General features: G+C 39.1%; 1 protein-coding gene across 2 annotated transcripts in view; it reads right to left on the reverse strand.

Moving 5' to 3' along the window:
- Positions 1 to 20,204, reverse strand: part of LOC124863830 (growth factor receptor-bound protein 2-like) — a 28,324-nt gene that overhangs the window by 6,693 nt on the left and 1,427 nt on the right. For both annotated transcript variants that reach the window (XM_047358339.1, XM_047358340.1), the window contains exons 2-4: positions 5,404 to 5,558; positions 5,222 to 5,313; positions 4,902 to 5,021 (exon numbers count right to left, since the gene is read on the reverse strand). In XM_047358339.1, the coding sequence (XP_047214295.1) occupies positions 4,902 to 5,021; positions 5,222 to 5,313; positions 5,404 to 5,481 (290 nt within the window). In that variant the 5' untranslated portion in view covers positions 5,482 to 5,558. The remainder of the gene's footprint in view (positions 1 to 4,901; positions 5,022 to 5,221; positions 5,314 to 5,403; positions 5,559 to 20,204) is intronic.

Genomic DNA, 20,204 nt, shown 5'->3' on the forward strand with positions numbered 1-20,204 from the left:
CGGGGTTGGTTCTGATCCAGCAATGTGAGAAAGAGCAATGGTTTCTTAATATTTGTGAATTCAGTTCTACTTTAAATACATATTCTTCAAAGCAGAGTGTAAATTTGTGCTAAATTCAGTTTTTCTCCAAACCAAAAGAAAATTAGGAGTTTCACTGCTTAATATTTAGCTGCTGACATAAAGAGGATAAATTTACACCTGGCTGAGTCTGAACTTCAACCATGAAGTCTGTGTGACAATGATGAAGTTAATGCCAGCTTTAAATATGAAACAAAAGGTTTAAATCAGACCTTGAAGGCCTGCTTCAAATTCTACTTCAGCATACACATTTCTAACTGAATTTGTTAATAATTTTATCATTATGTCTGCTGGACAGTTATTCCAGTCTTGATGTACCTTAAATCGATTAGATTGGATCAGAAGTGTTGGTGAAAGTGGACTAATAGTTGGAACTGAAACTAATCTAGACGTTTTAGAGTTTTGTCAGCATAAGAAATGCGCTGCTCTGTTTTTTAAATTTTTTGTTTTGCGTTTTTCTCAGTGTTGCTGTTCAGAAACAGGAGCTACATACATTATCTATCTGTTTTCTTCATCCCTGAGGCTCAGATGTTTCCTCTGCTGGATTGTCCTCTGCTGGTCAACATGCAAAACTGCATCTTTAACGATCAGAAAAATAAATCCTGAAACTATTCTCAGAAATATAAAGCACTTCATTCAGTCAAGATTCCTATACAGAGTGGAAAAGGATATATGATTTTAGTATTTTTTTTAATTCTGAATGTAAAATAGAAGATGGAAAATGTTGTTTCTGCACCTTATTTGCTGTCTAATTGTTTAAATGCTCCATCCATCCATCCTTTTTTTTTTTTTGCAGATTCCATAATAATTGAAACCTCCTAATTTGTCTTAGTGTAGCATCAGCAAGACTCTAGTTCAGACAGTCCAGCAAAGATAAACTGAGAATGTAAATTAATGCCAACAACAAAAAACAACCGGAGGAGACCTAGTCACCACTGGATACATTTTTTTTTCCAGCTAGGAAAAGAAATATTTACTGAGACCAAAGTTTGGTCCGACAGAAGCCCTTCACAGAATAAAGCGACTGATCTCTCGGCCTCCGAACTGTGTAATCTGCAGCTGGAAATACAAGTCCTGCACAGTTTGCAGCTCTAAGGGGAAGTTAAAGGGTAAGAAGATGAGTCAGAGGACTGTTTAATATATGAACAGTAAACGGTAAAGTCGAAGGCATAAAGCAGAAATACGTCTGCTGGTAAATAGGGCCTTTTCTAAAAAGAATAAAACAGCTAATAAAATCTTAAATTAGCCATAAGAGTGTTGCAACTTTTGTAGTTTGAAAACAGCTCAAATAATTCATAAACATAAACCATTTTTACATAGTCATTCAAATTGTTTTGTTCATTATCATGTCATTCTTTTCTATTGCAGTCACACTGACCTGTTAGACCAAAGTAAAGGTGCTACCGTCTGGACATTTAACAACCAAACTAACTTTATGCTGACTGGGCATATTTTTATACGAGCTGCCAGCTCTGACTCAGCAGCAAACGGTTTTAGATTTCTTTTCTCATTTATCTGTTAAATCCGATCAAATTAGAGGTTGTTGCTTTTTGTCACAGATTCCTAATTTTAGTGAAATTTCAAGATGACAGAAATTTGACATGATTGAGAGTTTTGTGTTCAGTCGCTTTCATGTTTTAACTTGCAGGGGTTTCAAACCTTTTAATGACTTCTGCCAGTCATTTTGAAACATCTTACATTTGCAAGTGCATACACTAACAGTTTCAAACCATACCAAACTACTTCAGATTCTCCTTCCAAACAGCTAGAACTACTGTTGAAAATGTTAAGGTGGTCCTGATAAACAGTTGTCCCAACTTTTTGAATGTCTCTCCAAGTTTTTCTTTGGATTTTTGCGGCTTTTTCACTCGTTGTCTTTCCAAACCAGACTATGAAAGCGCATCGTTCAGTCTGTGTCTAAAACATGGGCACAGTGAATAACAGAATTTATTTTAAAGGTTTAGAAAACAATCTGCAGCCGATGAACAATGTCTGAAAGTCACATCTTTCAGAAATAGAAAAACAATGAGATCTGATGCAGAACCTGAAAGATAATTATCCAAGTTTTCAAATAAAAGCTCTTTGGGGATTAACTTCACTAGTTGTAAAATTCTGTTTCTGTTGCTATTTTTCAAAGGCTGAACCAAACATCGAAGAGTTATTTTTTAGTGATTAGCAGCTCTTAAAAAGAGTCTGAAGGTCCTATTTAAATTTGGCTCTTTGCTAAGTGTGGAGATTTTTGTTTAAGTTTGAAAGATCAGGTCTGATTTAACTGGACACATATTTTCACCGCAAACAATCAGTTCCTGAAATGCAAATGAATGCAAAAGTCGCAGCCAATGTCTAAGGCAAACTTCAAAAGACCTCCAAAAAGTCTGGAAAACTGTGGATCAAAACCATTTTGAAAAATTACATTATTTATGGCTCCTTGGTTAGCAGCATATAAAGATATGAGGGATAAATCAAGACACGGTGCAACCCGTGCTGTGCAAGAAAGTTTGTCATCGTCTGGGAGGTATTTTCCTGATGTAAATTTTGACTTTACAAGAATTAATTGTCCGTCACTACCCACTGGATTCAGTTTTCACCTGATCAAAGCGAGCAGTGCATCCCCAACATCTAGATGTTAGACACACAGGAAACAAACAGGCAGCGTTCTGTGAAAAACTTTCAAGAAATATGAAAAAAACTGATAATATCAGTACTGAAAGCATGAAATTCTTTGTGCACATTTCTGCTAGTTTTCTACACACTGTTCTTCCAGAACGATGCTAACAAAGAAGATAATATTTTGAAGGTTTGGAGTCTGTTTCCTACCAACTGCTTGCAGGGGCTTAATAACAGCTGGGCTGCTTCTCCAACAGGACTCTATATAAGTTCATGCTCTGCAATACTTACTTTTACGGTTCAACAAAAAAGCTAATCTTAAATCCATAGAAATCTCTTTTGGCTGCATGGTGGCACATTTGTTAGCACTGTTGCCTTGCAGCAAGACGTTCCTGGGTTGAATCCATGCATGTTCACACAGGCATGTTTTATGTTTGGACTGTGGGTTCTTTCAGGGTACTCCCGCTTCCTCCCACAGTCCAAACATAAGAATTTAAGGTTAATTGGTCTCTCTATATTTAAATGTCGATCCATTATAATGAATAAATGTAACACAGCTTTTCCAAAATAACTCATTCCACATTGTCCATCTGTCCATTGTCCTCCGCTCAGGACAAGTTGGGTTCTAATCCCAGAGATTCCTCTTTTAGGGAAATTTCTCCAGCTCATTCTGAGGGATTTCAAGGTGTTCCCAAACTAAAAGGGGTCTCATCCTAGTGGGACATACCCGGGAAGCCTCCAATACGGGGTGTTCAGGAGGTATTCTGATCAGATGCTTGAACCATCTAAACCTACTGCTGTAAATGCAGAGGAGAAGCGCAACAACCCAAGCTTAAACAAAGTAATGAAAGAGCCGAACTTCTTCACTTAAGGCAGAGATTCACTCCCGACCTGGAGAGATCATTCCACGTTAAGCTAAGATAGGAATGTTGTCTCGGGCTGCACGGTGGCGCAGTTGGTAGCACTGTTGCCTTGCAGCAAGAAGGTTCTGTGTTCAACTCCTGACACTGGGTGTGTGTATGGTTGTTTGTACTGTGTGTTGCCCTGCAATGGACTGCAGACCTGTCCAGGCTGTAGACATCCACTAACATTTAGTTTTCTTTCCCATAGAAAGTACTCCTGGATCAGTGCTTCTTTGTTCTCTTTGTCTCTCTGCTCTGTTCTCTCAAACCCCCAGTCGGTTGTGGCAGATGGCCGCTCACACTGAGCCTGGTTCTGGTTCTGCTGGAGGTTTCTTCCTGTTAAAAGGGAGTTTTTCCTCTCCACTGTCGCTACATGCATGCTCAGCATGAAGGATTGCTGCAAAGTCAACGCCAGTGACTGTCCACTGTCTCTACATGCTCATCCAGGAGGAGTGAATGCTGCAAGTCACTGACTGGATGCAATCTGCTGGGTTTCCTTAGATGGAAAAACTTTTTATCCAATTTGAATAAATAACTGAATCTGACTGCACTGTTCAATGGTTAGGATTAATTGTAATGTATGAACCTGACTTTGTGAAGTGCCTTGAGACGACATGTGTTGTGAATTGGCGCTATATAAATAAAACTGAATTGAACTGAATTAGACCAGTGGAGATAGGCACCAGCTGCCCCGAGACACAGGTATAGAAAATGGATGGATTGAAAGTTGTCTCCTTAGGTTTTCAACGTCATTTTATTAAAATCAATCTAAACATTTTGACATTCAGTTATCCACTTGCTGGGTATTTACAACCTAGAGTTAGCACTGCAGCACAGCTGGCTGCTACAGGAAGTTAGAAAACCAGCAGTTTAAAACCTACATTATTGATAGCTTGAAAAGTGAAAGGATTTTTTATAAACCATTGCATTTATTTTTGCCAAGTGGCAGCCATGACAAATAAAAATCTTCTGGAAAACGCAAGCATGACTTCTTATGGCTTTCTTCCAACAGTGACTCTTCCATAATGGCTATTTACTAATAAAATAACTTCCTAAGGGAATATGTTATACTGGATTTGATTTAGGGATATCGGAGTAAAGGGGGCTGAATACCTATGCACATCACACCTTTTGAAATTTAAAAACCATGTTTGCTTTTCCTTCAATTTTACAATTATGCAAAAGTTTGTGTTGGTTTCTGATTTAAAATACAATAAAAATACATAGAAGTTTGTGGTTGCAACGTGAATGAATATGAAAAAGTTCAAAGCTTAACTTTTGAAAGGCGATGTGTCTAAATCCAGGTTCACCTACTTGACAGAGATGGAAAAGTCTCCCGGGGAGCTCTGGCATCCTCGGATCACGAAGTCTCCCACTGTTTTCTGCCTGAGGAGCTCCTCTGCCTGGCTGCGACTGGCATCCTCCTTAAACCAGCTGAACAGAGATTCTTCATTATTTTCTCACACGCTGTACACACACCTGTTTTATTGTGTTACTTAAAATCAAAAATTTATGTAATTTATGTACTTCAGCAAAAGCCAGGTCAATCTCACTAATTTTATGTTACGTCTGTTGCTGCTTGAAAGGTTTAGACTGTGGCAGATTCATTATGTCGTGGCTTCATTCTCTCTTACTCTGGAGTCTGCAACTCGATGTAATTTTTCGGTATGTATCCGTCGTGTCCATTCATCTCAGCCTTACACCAATCATCCTCGAAGTTTATTACCTGACCAGAAACAGAAACAGAGACAAATGAGGTTTCATGCAGAGACGGATGAGCACAGAGACAGATTCTGCCAGCTGTACACTCACTGACCTTGAGTATGTCGCCCTTTTTAAAGCTGAGCTCATCGTCCGCTGTCGCTGAAAAATCGTACTTTCCTTTGGCCTCCATTTGGTGCTTCTTAGCCGTCAGTCCAACAGGAAGAGGAGGGAAAAGATGACAGGTCAAAAGACGAGGAAGAGGGTTCTCTGCAGGGACGAGGAGAAGTAAAAGATGTTTTACATAAAGGCACAACGATTGAAATTTCAGCCAAACAGCTCAGTTGGTGGTAACAAATTTTATTTAAAAACTTTTCAGAGTTGGGAAACATGACGATCAGATTAAAAAAGCTGCTGTGGTTTGTCTTTGCAAGTCAGCAGATGATTAAGCAGCGCAGGTCGTTTATCATGATATCTCCAACAAGTTTGATTTGTCTCTCTGCTTTTCTTACAGCAGAAAGACTGATGTTGGAAATGTGGCTCTAAAACACTTTCAGTGACTTTTACGTTGAGTTGTGTGTCTTCAATTTACTGCCTTTTTTATATATTAACTGCATATTTTAGGATTCTAATTAGCTAAAAGATATTCAAACTTTAATAAATTATGACTTTCCTAACTGGTGGCAAAGAAATAAAATATCCAGAAAAATAAGGGAAAGAATACAATGAACAAAAATAGGATTCTGCAGAAAATATCAGTGTACTTCTTTTTTTTTATTTGATCAACTATTTTAAAACAATTATTTTTGTCAATAAATTCCCCATTTCCACTTCAATCAGCATGGCGCTAATCAGGGTGGTCGTCTTTGTCCTGCCACCGCTGATCAGACAGAGATGCAGAAACGCTAAATATTTATTTCCAAATCCAAATATGATAATAGGGTGTAGTTTTAACAAGAACTGTTTACAGGTCAGGAATCACTGTATTTGGTTTCATCGGCTCCTTTTTGTTGAAGAGCGGGTTTTCTGTTGAAGAAATGAACCTTAACATTTCTGTTTAGATTAAACCAGAGATATTTGATCTGAACAACACTTGTAATTGAATGAAACAGACACAGTCAATACTGAATAGATCGCTCATGGTTTCTTAATGCAAGGATTGTGTGCCGCCCTTTATATCACAGTCTGATTAGCCTGTTCATCTGTGAGACAATGAAAAAGCTCAAGTTCAGTATTTAAATACTGGTTTACTGGTTTTTCAGTAAACCAGGGTCACAGTACACCAATGTTTTATAAAGTTACTCTTTTATCTCTCTGTTCCTTCAGTTTAAATTTTCCATTTCAGATGAAAAACCTTCTTTGACTGTAAATATGCTCTATCCAGAACTCATCAAGTGGCAGAGCTTTAGCTTCACCTGCTTCAAAGTCAGTTAGAAATCTCCAATTAAGAACCTTTTGCTATCCGGTTTTAATCGATTAATTGAGAAAACTGTCGTCAGATTAATCGATTAGCAAAATAATCGTTAGTTGCACCCTAATGGACAAACACCTCTGACATCAAAACAAAGACGAGAAGCAAAGACTCACTCACATGAATACAAAGGAATTGACAATATCCTCTCGTGGTTTTTATGCCACCTAAAAGCCACAAAATATAAAAATAACTGCCGTGGCCTTAAGTAAATAGATATCTATAGCTTCCTGGACTGAACAGTTATTCATTTCGTATCAGCCTGGCTGGTGTTCTCTTGTGACAGAGGGAATACTTTTCAACAGCTCTCCACTCAGTAAACCTTTTCTGTTGTTGCTTCTTTGTCACATTTAAATGTTATATGATGGTTTTATTTATTAAGGAAAACGCTATCCAATCCATGCTGGACCTGTGTGGAAAAAATGTCGAAAAAATTGCCCCCTGAACCTGATAGGTGGGAGTCCCAACCTTAGCAGCAACAACTGCAATCAAATGTTTGCCATAACTTACAAAGTGTTTTCCATCACTGTTGACAAGTTTTGGCCCACTCTTCTTTGCAGAAGAATTAAGAAACACTGGAGGGTTTTTCAGCATGAACATCATGTTTGAGGTTATCCCACAGCATCACATTTGGCTCATTGTCTTGCTGCATAATTCAAGCGTGTATGAGATTAAAGTCACAAAACAATGGCTGACATTCTTCTTTAGGATTTTCTGCTACAGAGCAGAATTCAGGGGTCCGTCAACTAAGGCAATTAGTCCAGTTTCCAAAGCAGCAAAGCAGCTGCAGACCATCACACTACCTCTGTAGGTGGCAACTTCCTGGAGGGAGGGCATCGGCTGAGCTACTGCTGCCAAAAACGTAATGTTCTCCTTCTACAGATAATACACTTTGTCTCTCTCATAGACACATAGCCATTTGCTGAACATTTACTGTGACTAACTGTATGTGCTCCCTTTCATCCTATAGACTTTACTACTGGCTCCAAGTTCATCTGCTTAGCTTTCTTTCTCTCCTAGATGAAGCCACTAAAGGAGCTATAACCATTAATGTTTTACTTTTCTCTCCCATAGAAAGTACTCCTGGATCAGTGCTTCTGTGTTCTTTTTGTGTCTCTTCTCTGTTCTCTCAAACCCCCAGTCGGTCATGGCAGACGGCCGCTCACACTGAGATTGGTTCTGGTTCTGCTGGAGGTTTCTTCCTGTTAAAAGGGAGATTTCCTCTCCACTGTCACTACATGCATGCTCGGTATGAGGGAATGCAGCAATGCAAGTGACTGTCGCTACAGGCCCGTCCAGGAGCTTGTAGGAGTGAATACTGCAAGTTAGTGACTCCGTGCAATCTGTTGGGTTCCCTTAGATAGAAAACTTTGACATAAATGATCTCGAATAATAAACTGAACTTGAATGCATTGTTTGATATCCAGAAGCAAATGAGAATGTAGATGACACTGAATCTGTCCCCATGATTGGATTTAATTTACTTCTTTTGGTAAAGTGCCTTGAGACCATGTTGTTCTCAGTTTGTTGTGAACTGGCGCTATATAAATGATGTAATGACACACACACCTTAAGACCACTTTTGTCTCGTCAGTCCACAGAATATTTTTAAAAATGTCTTGTGGATCCTTAAAAATTAAAATTATCTTTTATAAATTTGAAAACTTGACTTTTTACTCAAGTTATATTATTCATCTGCAATTAAAATATGTTTGATGATCTGAAACATTTAAGTGTGACTAAAAGACAAAAGCAGAAGAAATCTGCGCGGCACGAAATCAGCATCAGTCCTGCAAGTTTAAGGTTTTATTATGAGTCTCAGATATGACCACAGCCACTGGTCTGATCCGGGACTTAAAACTGAACTCAAATTCCTTGTTTGTGCAAACAATCTTAGCCAATAAAGTATTCAAGGATATTTATTATCATACTGTCACATTTACGTGGGACCGAACAAAATCTGGTTAATCGGGTCCCGGTTAAAAACAAGACAGTAAACAAGACTAAATTAAATACAATGAACTGACAGAAATTAAAAACAGAATTTAAAACAGAATCTAAAGTAACTGCACCTTAAGGAAAGGCAGCAGCTTAAATACCAGCTGATTTTGAAGGTGAGCGCTTCAAGCTTGATAGACCAACGTGTGGAAGAAGCTTTCAACCTCTTAAGTGGTATATGTGGCAGAATTTTACCTGGTAAAAAAATTAAGTGTGACACTGTCAGAACAGGGCTGCACGGTGGCGCAGTTGGTGGCACTGTTGCCTTGCAGCAAGAAGGTCCTGGGTTCGATTCCTGACCGGGGGTCTTTCTGCATGGAGTTTGCATGTTCTCCCCGTGCATGCGTGGGTTCTCACCGGGTACTCCGGCTTCCTCCCACAGTCCAAAGACATGCCTGTTAGGTTAATTAGTCACTCTAAATTGCCCTTAGGTGTATGAATGAGTGTGTGCTTGGTTGTTTGTGTGTTGCCCTGCGATGGACTGGCGACCTGTCCAGGGTGTACCCCGCCTCTCGCCCATAGACTGCTGGAGATAGGCACCAGCTCCCCCGTGACCCACTATGGAATAAGCGGTAGAAAATGACTGACTGACTGTCAGAACATTGTGGGGACCATGACCCACTATGGAGGAAGTGGTTTAGAAAACTGTTAGGCACCAATCACACAAACTTAGCATCTGCTTCACGGATCCCTACTGATGCTAAACTAAACTGGTCATCAGAGCTTTTTAATGCTTCTAGGCTGCTTTTTTTTAATTATTATTTTAAAATTCTGTGAGATCAATAAAATCTAAATTATTATAATTGATTTTTCTTTTTTATCATTTTTAATTCAAAATCTAAAATACTTGGACTGATCAAACCTAACCAGAGATCCCTTTAAAAGCCACTTTGAGATTTATAAAACCTTTATTCCATTTGTTGAACCCCAACAAGGGATCATTTTCAATGCTTTTATTAGGACTACATTAAAATTAGATGGTTAAAAAAGTGCTTTTGTTAATAAAAGCAGGATGCAGATGTATCATTAAATCTCTACATGGAAATGATGAAACGTTTTATCTCCCCGCGTGTTATTGTCACCTTTTTGGTGCGGGAAGTCAACCCCCACCCCCCTTTTTTTCCTGTAATCCTCACTGTGGTCGTAATGTATGTCAACAGCCAAAGAAACATTTAGGTTTTATTCTATATTTATTTAGGGTGATAAATGATGGTGAAATTAGTTTGAATGCATGCATGTGAGAAAAGTCCGGTTGACAAGAATACTTCCTAACAGAGTTTCATAAAGAAATGCTAAATATTGTTTTAAAAGGGGATTGTGGGGGGAATTTGGGCCAGAAAAGTGGGAGATTTCCTGCTAGACTCTCACCTTAACAGCTGAAAACCAGGGGAAGGTGTGCTGCAGAGCATCTAAAGGAATCAGCAGGTCATGGAAATGCCTTTTATGCCACAGAGACTGCCAAAATTTTTTGCAAATTTAAAAAATAATAGTAACACACTGAGAAGATCAAAAGGAGCAATTAAAATATAATCACAATATCCGCTTCTTTTACACACATCTGTCAATTAAAACTATGATAAGGGAATTACAATCAATAAAAAATAAATATAAGCACATTTTAATAACGGTATGGACTCATTTTTTAAATGGTATTTCCTGAACATTTCATAACCTCTTCACACGGAGATCCAAAGTCAGATACAGGATCCAGAATCAAACATTAAATGTTAAAAAAAAAGGAAGAAAAAAAAACTACAGTAAAAATGCATAAAAATGTGTGTGTTTCATTTTGGATGATTTGGGAGGTAAACAAGTCGTTTTTTACTGAGTTGTGCATAGCGCAGCAATGCTGTGAAAGGTTAAAACAGCAGAATTGTGCTACTGACACAATCTTTGTTTGGATTTTACATTATTTATGATCAATGTGTATAATAATAATTGTGAATTTCACAAACATCCACATGTTTTACTGGGATCGTATGTGATAGATCAGCACAAAGCAGTCCATAATTGTAAGTGGGAAGGAAAACATCACGTGGTTTTAAGCTTTTGAGTTGGCACCCTTCTCTGCAGTTACAGATTAGATGGACAACATCTGCAATTTTCCAGTCCTGGCACTGATTAATAATTGGATCTCGGTCTGAACTTTGACTGAGCCATCCTAACACATGACTATGCTTTGATTTAATCTATTCCATTGTAGCTGTTTATGGTTGAAGTCCTGCTGGAAGCTGGTGCTTCACCCCAGTCTAAGTCTTTTGCAGTACGTAACTGGTTTTCATTCAGCATCCCCACAGCATGACGTGGCAACCACCATGTTTCACCATTGGAATGATTTGTTCAAGGTATTCGTTTTATACCACACAAAGTTTAGAATACAGACCAGAAAGTTCGGGCTGGGTATTATTTGACCAAAATACCGCTCTCCTCATGTTTGCTGTGTCAAACTGCAAATCAGAGCCCTTATTTATAATTATTTTCTTCCTTTCAACAAGTTTAGATGGACATCCATGTCTTAGTAGGTTTGTGTTGTGCAATACCTTTTCCATGTTCAGATGATGGATTAAACAGAGCTATATGAGGTGTTTAGATGTTGGGATATTGTTTCAGAACCTAATCCTGTTTTAAACTTTAAACTCCACAACTTTCTCCTTGACCTGGCTGCTGTGATCCTCGTCCTTCATGATGTTGTGTGTTCTCTAATGCTCTCTAGCAAACCTCTGAGGCCAGAGACAAAACAGCTTCATTTACAAGCAGCTGTGTGTTAAATTACACACAGGTGGACTCTATTTATATTTAGGTGTCGTCAAAAGGCAACGTTGCACCTTATTTTATTTGGGGTGTCGGATTATAGGCGGCTGAAAGCATATAAAGCACCACAGTTGAATGAAACCTATGTGTTGATCGATCACATAAAATTCCAATAAAATACATTGAGGTTTGTGGCTGTAATGAAAGAAAATATAGAAGGTATTAATATAGTAAATTACCGTAATTCACTAATATCTTAGTACCTGACACCTGCACATTGTGTGGTCATGATTGCACAGGTGTCAATTTATTATATAAAAAGGCAATGAATAAAAACATCTTGTATTTTTGAACTGCTTAAAGATGTGAGAGTTCCTTCTTCCGCTGTCCTTTACCAACGAACACACAAACCGCACAGAAAGGCTCATTAGGGGATGATACCATCAGAGAAAATATATGCAAGATCTGCAACATCGGAAAGAAAGATGCTGGAGATAAAGACGCTGGATCCCATGACTACAGCTTACAGCTTTATGGGTGTTCAATGTTCCCACAGACACAAACACGCTTCTCTCAGTTTGAGGTAACAAAGCAAAGGATGTGGCGAGGTTATCGTAAAAAATCTGCTGCCTGTCTTCGCTGCTCTGATGCAGCTGCGGAGCACTCTGCAGCCTTACACTTATTGCCTTCAAGTCCTACAACTAAATATATCTCTAAATCAGATTATGTATGTTTCTCCACACTTCAACCAAAACTAAAATTTAGTTTGAGGTTTTTTTTTTTTACAGAGAAACATGACTCTGTGGTCTTAACTCAAGAGGAGTTAAACTGCAAAAGAAACATGCGCATAGAAATGAGATAAAATGGTAAAAAAAAACAAAAAAAACTTATGAATAAACAGTTTGTCATGGTTTAAAAATATTCGACACACCCTGGTGACACATTTCTTTTCAAATGAAATGCCCCCGATGCGAACTTTCAGAAAAGTGAGGAAGTGGCTGCGTTTCTTTTTGTTGATTTGAGTCGAGATAGAGGAGAAAAGAAATCAGCAGGAAACCTTTCCTGTGCTGCTCTGGGCCTCAGATTGAGGACTTTTCAGAAGACAGGATCTGGATCTGCAGATCATCTCCAGAAAAGCTTGAGAAAACTAAAAGCTGGTCTGTTTTATCTAGAACAAAAACAATTAATTGGATTAATAGTGATTAACTGATTATTGAAATAAAAGTCAACTAATTAGGTAATCAAATATTCATTAACTGGAGTATATAGACTCTAAAATATGTAATTTGCTGAAATAACTCACTCAGAGCAGCAATTAGGCCAGAATTACAGAAATAATATATACATTTTGAATTTGAGATGAAAAACCTTCTTTATCTGTAAATATGCTCTATCCAGAGCTCGTCAAGTGGCCTAGCTTTAGCTTCACCTGGTCCAGATTCTGTAAAAAATCTCCTATTAAGCACCTTTTGCTGTCCAATTATTAATGGATTAATCAAAACAATTGTCGACAGATTAATCGATTAGCAAAATAAATGATGAGCTGCAGCTCTACCATCACCTAACCAGGTTGATAGAAACATTTGCCAGGCATATTAAACTCTGTGAAACGTTATTCTGAAATTTAACGCGTCTTAAGTTTGGGACATTTAAAGTAGGTTTTTTGTGTTCTAAAAATAAACTTCCTAAACACACTCCAAAAAAACAACAAAAGACCAAGGTGGTAACAATAGACAATGCAGGCCGACATACAGCTGCAGTTCAGTGAATACAAATATACAAAGTGCCTTCTTAAATACCCTGGTTTGAATTGCAAATCGTGTCATAGCCCCAAACTAGCTGGATGGGTTTGCGAGGGAGATGATGGGATTACGCCTGTAACATAAGAAACAGCCAAAATGTGCAGAGCAGGTGGAGAGCATGGTACATTCGAACCTGTAGCTCAAACCTTCTGGGCTCAATGTGGTCATTAAAGGTATGAGTGTGTGTGTGTGTGTGTGTGTTGTCCCACAGCTTTGAAAAAGCATGCATCATCTTTTAAAGGTTTTCTAATCAATGCTTCTGAACTCCTTTTCTATCCAGTGCCTGAACATTTTCAGTTGTTTCTTTCACCCAAAACTCATTCAGACATAAAAAAGCTGCTAAACTCGAGGGATGAGCCAGCGTTGTGCCAACACAGAATACACAATATTGAAAAGACCCCATTTTAAAGTTTGATCTTTAGGCACAGTATTTATGGGACTTGGAAAATTCCCCAAAACACAGTTTGACAGATAGAAAATAGGATTTTGGTGCAAACAATATGTTTCAGTGAAGAATGATGAAGCCCTTAGTTTCTAGAAGAACAAAATTGCCCCCTGAGCAATATTTTGTTAAAATACTTGATGCACCCTGACATCTACAATGTGAAAATGTTGTGTAGAAGTAAAAGGTCAAAGGGTCGTCCTTATGAAAACAAACTGAGCTAAACAGGCCAAACCTTTAAGATCATATAGTTTAGGCATTATTTGGATCTTCTAAAAGCCTCAAAAATAATTTGTAAAGCTACATGGATAAAAATAAACATCTTTCATTTGCTCTAGTTTGAAGAGAGCAGCTTTATGCTCATATTAACCAGGGTTAAAAGAGTGGATTCTGCATGACATAAACGCTCCAAACAGCAAAGACTCTGGGTTTTTATTCGCACTGTGAACTCACTGTAGATCCTTTAAAAAAAATACAGAAATGATGTTCTGTAGATGTCCGCTGCCATGAGGAACAGAAAGTATTTGTAAAGTGAGCGAGAATGCAGACCAGCTTCCTGAAAGAGCTCTTTGATTAAATGGTTTTTTTTTAGTGTTCACATTTAAGCTGCGGTTTAGAAAACAATGAAACTGATGATTTACAATCATTGACGGCATCAGTGTAATAAACTACGCTTTTCCTCCTAATCTGACTGCGGCCCTTATTTTATTTTAGCAAAGTAATTAGTAACGTTTCTGCCTGTAGTAAAGCCACTACCGCATAACTGCAATTAATAGACTAGACACCTAATGTAATTACATAGTATGATGTATCAAAACATTAGTACATTGAATTTATTCTAAAAATGATATTAAAATAAAATTGTATTTTTCTTTGGACTTTTTAATATAAAACGCAATTAGTTCATGTCTCCAGTTTCTAGCATCTTTGGAATTAAAGTCTTGTAAAAACAAAGTACTTTTTGCAGTGTACAAAAACTAAATGTATTCCATACTATTTATTGTTTCGCAAACAAAGATGAAACCACGATGGAAAAGTAAAAACATTCTTTTACTATTCAGCCGCTCTGTTGTATATTTGCTGCTGAGTTCTGCTGATGACCCATTTAGGACCAAGCTTCAGCTGCCAGACAGATGGCCTCACATTTGACTCCAGAACCCTTTGGTATACAGAGATGTTCATGGTCAACTCATAGACTGGATGGCATCCAGGTCCTGTGGCTACAGGTCCAAGTTATTACCCCTCCACCACCATGCTTGACAGTTGGTATGAGGTGTTTGTGCTAATATGCTGTGTTTGGTTTTCTCCAAACATGGTGATGCGCATCATGGCCAAACATCTCCATATTGGTCCCATCTGTCCAAAGGAGATTGTTCCAGAGGTTCGTATGTTGTATAGTAAATCATGCTGCAATGCTGCAAATACTCCAAACAACCCACACTTTCACTTCCGTCTCCTCCTGTTATGGACAGTGACATCTAACATGTTAACTGAGGCCTGTAGAGTTTGAGATGGAGCTCTTGGGTCAACGGTCTGACTTTGGAGTCAGGCCAGTTTCCTGGGACGTGCACTCCTGTGAAGATTGGCAGCCGTCTTTGCTTCCCTATTGTGAATAAGCTTTCTCTCTGCTGACAGATGGATTGTTACATTGTAACGAAATGGCATTATAACCCAGACATATGGGCTGTTTTATTCCCAGCTTGGCATTGTGTTGACGCAGGCCTGTGTGCTCTAGAGCAGCAAATAGACAATAGTCACACAGACGAGGATCAGTTATTGAAGTGGATTTGATTAGCATCACCTGGTTGCTACTTTCCCTGGAGCATGTCCTACCTTGAGTTTGCTCTTGTTGAAAAAAGGACAGCGTGGAATCAGTTGTGTTTTTTTTCTTTACAGTTGAGGTTAAATTTAAACCATTTTAGAAGTTATTCGGTCACATCTAAAACCCTGGAATTGAAAGTATGTGTTTTTAGTATCTCCCATGACTGGGAACACAAAGTAACAACAATCAACTTGTTAAATTTTCTGTTTGCCTTACAATTATCTTTATTTACCTCTATAGCTGCAAAGCCAGACACCAAATTAGTTTACATCTCACTTTAAACCAAATGTTAAAGCTGATTACCTTGGAGGAGGAAACTTGATGGATTTGCAGTGAAATTGTGAAAGGGAAATGAAAAATCTCACTAATTTTAACATCATGAGATCTCTCTACCATTTTCCGGTTTAAGAGTTTAACGAAGCACATAACAGGTAAATAAGTGTCTCTTTCTCACTTAGATAACATCATGTAAGTATCTGAAAGTGACATCAGATGTTAGAGCTTCTCTTCAGTCCAATGTTATTGTGCCCTTTCCTTCATTACTTTGCTTTGGCCGTGCAAAGTTCCTCGCTGTATCTGTGTTCAGTGCATCCAGGGTTCCTCCTTCCAGCAGCTGCAGCTCCAACCCCCACCACTCTCCCCCTCCATTCCACCCTCAGGTACATCTAATTCCTCTCTTCCATTCACAGGTCCAGCACCCCATGGCTCCACTCTGTTCAATCTAAAGCTGTTAACCTTTACTCTCTTATAGTTTGGTGTGTCTCTACCAAACATGAGATAAGTTTCAAGTACAAAGATGCAAAGTTAAAAAAAACACTCAAAGTCACACATCATGTTCTCAAACCACCGCCACAGCTTTCGGCTTGACCCGGTCTGGCTGTTGTGGTCCTTGTTATTTTTGTAGTCACTCTTTTTTTTAGCTTTTCCCAGTACTGCAGGGTGCGGTAAAATCTGTGGCTCGTCATTCTCTGCGCTACCTCGGTGAAGCAGCGCATTCTGTTCACATCACATTTTTGCCCTACTCAGCCCAGACAGGACCTGCTGTCGTGGAGGTACCAAGAAAGGCAGTACCAGGCCTAAAAAGCCAGTAAAGGAAAAGGTGCTAAAATGTGATGAGTAGAGAGGAGCAGACCAAAGTAAAGCGCATCCCTTCCACCCAGCCACCACTTTCAAAGCTCCTCCTTCCTGCAGCTGCATCTAAAGCTCCTCCTCCCTGCAGCTGCATCCAAAGCTCCTCCTCCCTGAAGCTGCATCCAAAGCTCCTCCTCCCTGAAGCTGCATCCAGAGCTCCTCCTCCCTGCAGCTGCATCCAGAGCTCCTCCTCCCTGAAGCTGCATCTAAAGCTCCTCCTCCCTGAAGCTGCATCCAGAGCTCCTCCTCCCTGCAGCTGCATCCAAAGCTCCTCCTCCCTGCAGCTGCATCTAAAGCTCCTCCTCCCTGCAGCTGCATCCAAAGCTCCTCCTCCCTGCAGCTGCATCCAAAGCTCCTCCTCCCTGAAGCTGCATCTAAAGCTCCTCCTCCCTGAAGCTGCATCCAAAGCTCCTCCTCCCTGAAGCTGCATCCAAAGCTCCTCCTCCCTGAAGCTGCATCTAAAGCTCCTCCTCCCTGAAGCTGCATCCAGAGCTCCTCCTCCCTGAAGCTGCATCCAAAGCTCCTCCTCCCTGAAGCTGCATCCAAAGCTCCTCCTCCCTGCAGCTGCATCCAAAGCTCCTCCTCCCTGAAGCTGCATTTAAAGCTCCTCCTCCCTGAAGCTGCATCCAGAGCTCCTCCCTGAAGCTGCATCCAAAGCTCCTCCTCCCTGAAGCTGCATCTAAAGCTCCTCCTCCCTGAAGCTGCATCCAGAGCTCCTCCTCCCTGAAGCTGCATCCAAAGCTCCTCCTCCCTGAAGCTGCATCCAAAGCTCCTCCTCCCTGCAGCTGCATCCAAAGCTCCTCCTCCCTGAAGCTGCATTTAAAGCTCCTCCTCCCTGAAGCTGCATCCAGAGCTCCTCCTCCCTGAAGCTGCATCCAAAGATCCTCCTCCCTGCAGCTGCATCCCAAACTCCAACACTCAAACTTCTTCCACTTCCAGCTACAATTTCAGTAATTCTGACACTCAAAGGACTTCATTAAGACATTCTAAACTCCTTGTCGTATTCGTAATAAATGCTTTTTCACATTAGTGAGATCATTCTGGATGATTTTTTTGGATGTCTGAAACCTTATATCATCTTTATAATGGTGCAGGTTTTTTTGATCCTAACAAGTTGACCTTTCAACTTGCTCTTGACATATTACTCGTAAATCTTGGCTCTTCAGACAGCATATGTCTCAACCACAGAAAAACTGACAGCAAATGGGTCAGCATTTTAGCACAAGACAAACTGTGTTTCCCCAGTTTGCAGCTATCAACCTTGGCCTTACTGTGCATGTTTTAATCCTCAATGAATACTGCTTTAGTTATTAAGGTCACAGTAAAATACAAATGATAAATGTACCAATGAGCTTTACACTAGAGCCACATTCACCCAGCCACACTCACAAACACGCACACACGTACACACCAATGTGCAGATCGGTAGGCAACTTGTGGCTGAGTGCCTTGCCCAGAGGCACATCGCCATGTGAAAGGAGAAAGCTCGAATTGAATCCACAACTTTCGGATTGCTAGACAGCGGTTCTTCCCACCAAGCTACAGTAGAATTGAACATTTCTTAATTATAAATCTTTGTTCTTAATGTCTTCGCTCAAAAGCAAGAAACACCTTCATGCCTGAAGTTCAGCAATTTAGTTGCAAAACTAATTAAGTTTCTTCCCTCATACTTTTAACTAATATTTAATGCTGTGATTATTAAGTTAAGCTTTATGTGTTCATATGATCTTTTCGCCTTTCATCTTTTACATTTAGCTCAACCATCATATTTGTGAGTTCAATTTCGTTCAAACTTTAAACACCAAAATCGGATGTAAGTAGAAGATTTTTGCAATTTCTACCTAAAAATGACAAAGAACTGCTTGGGGAACTTTGCACAGAATAATTTTCTGAATTTGCAACAGCTTGTTGCAGTTCTTTTCTTCAGTGGTGGTTAGATGAGGGTGTATCTTCCAGTTTCAGCGTTAACAAGTGTTGCTTGCAGTGTTGCATGAAGTTTCACTGTAGTGAGTTTTCCCTCTAATGCTCATCCATCTGCATCATTGGCTGACATAACTGCAGATGGATGTGTTGCATCTGCCACTGGTTTTGCAGTTATAGTGACATAATTTCCTTTAGTTAAAGTTGCAGCTAAGTGGAGTTATTGTTAGAATGTTTATGATAGGTCAACCTGAACTAATGAATGCATATTAAATATTGCTGTGTTTCAAACATAAACACAAGAAATTATGGCAACAATAACCAGCAATAAAAAACAATTTAAAAGAAGCTGAATGTTCTTGAAACTAGAGCTATACAATATATCAAATCACAATCCTTGTAATACATATTCTGCAATAGCACAATGGCAAAGGGCCGCATGGACGCAGTTTTGGGTAAGCTTTTACAGTTTATGTGCCATACATTCACAGCCTGCATGCCAATTGTTGCCCTTGATGCCCACACTTTATACAGATTTTGGTGACCAAGATGCAAAAACTTAATGAGACTGAAAGGAGTGAGGAAAATGTGGCCTAATCATGAGCGATATCAGTATCAATAAAAATATTGAAATTTTAAATTTTTCTGATATTTGTACTATAAAGTACAAACAATAAAAAGCTGTTTTACAACATATTGGCAGGCGCGGGTGTCTTGTACTTATGTATTTCCAGGTTTAAAAAGTTGCAGTTTTAAAAAGGCTGAAAGGTTTTAATAAGTTGCCAGAGAAAAAGGACTAGAGTCTTCTCCGGGTGTGTTTAATGGAGTAATGCCGCGCTGTTGCCCTTTCCCCTTTTCTCGCTGTACACTGCTGGTCAACTGGCTGAAAATAGCCTCCTACAGATTCTCTTCCCACACAAAAAGACATATTTGGCTGTAAACACGGACTGTCATTGGATGGAAATTAAAGAAGCGCCACCCATCACTCTGATTAAGGTAAACCTGGAAACTACAGTTAGCTAATAAGCAACATGTCTATTAGGAAGCTGACCACCGCCTGGATATCGGGGCAGATAGTCTGACTAATTTACCATCTGAAATCAACTTCTATTGTTACTCTATAAAGAGCAGGACAGGAAAAAGATACAATGTTCTGGGTAATAAGCCCTTAAAACTACTATTAAAACTATAAATTCTATATTTCACATTAGAAATGTTTTATTACATCAAATTATTAGAATTGAATATAGAATAGTAATAATAATATATTGTCATGTTATGTTGGTCACAATATGAATAACTTTTACTTTTCTGTTTAAAAAAGGCTAAAATGTTTTTGTATTTCAATATTTTTTATCTAATACTGGACCATGCTTATTGGTCACTAGTGGAAAAGTAATTATGCGTAAAAAGCATTTTTACTGTTAGCGGAGTTTCTGTAGTTTCCCCCTGCTTTGCCAACTGAGGCAGCGCAGTCGCAAGTGTCCCCGATTCTGTCAAGACCAAACATAGAAAAGGAAAATTACATCTTTTAAAGTGAAATGTAGAGAAAGAAAGGAACAATTTGGACAGACAGAAA

This window comes from Girardinichthys multiradiatus, chromosome Y (genome assembly GCF_021462225.1).
Source record: "Girardinichthys multiradiatus isolate DD_20200921_A chromosome Y, DD_fGirMul_XY1, whole genome shotgun sequence".
Taxonomy (NCBI): domain Eukaryota; kingdom Metazoa; phylum Chordata; class Actinopteri; order Cyprinodontiformes; family Goodeidae; genus Girardinichthys; species Girardinichthys multiradiatus.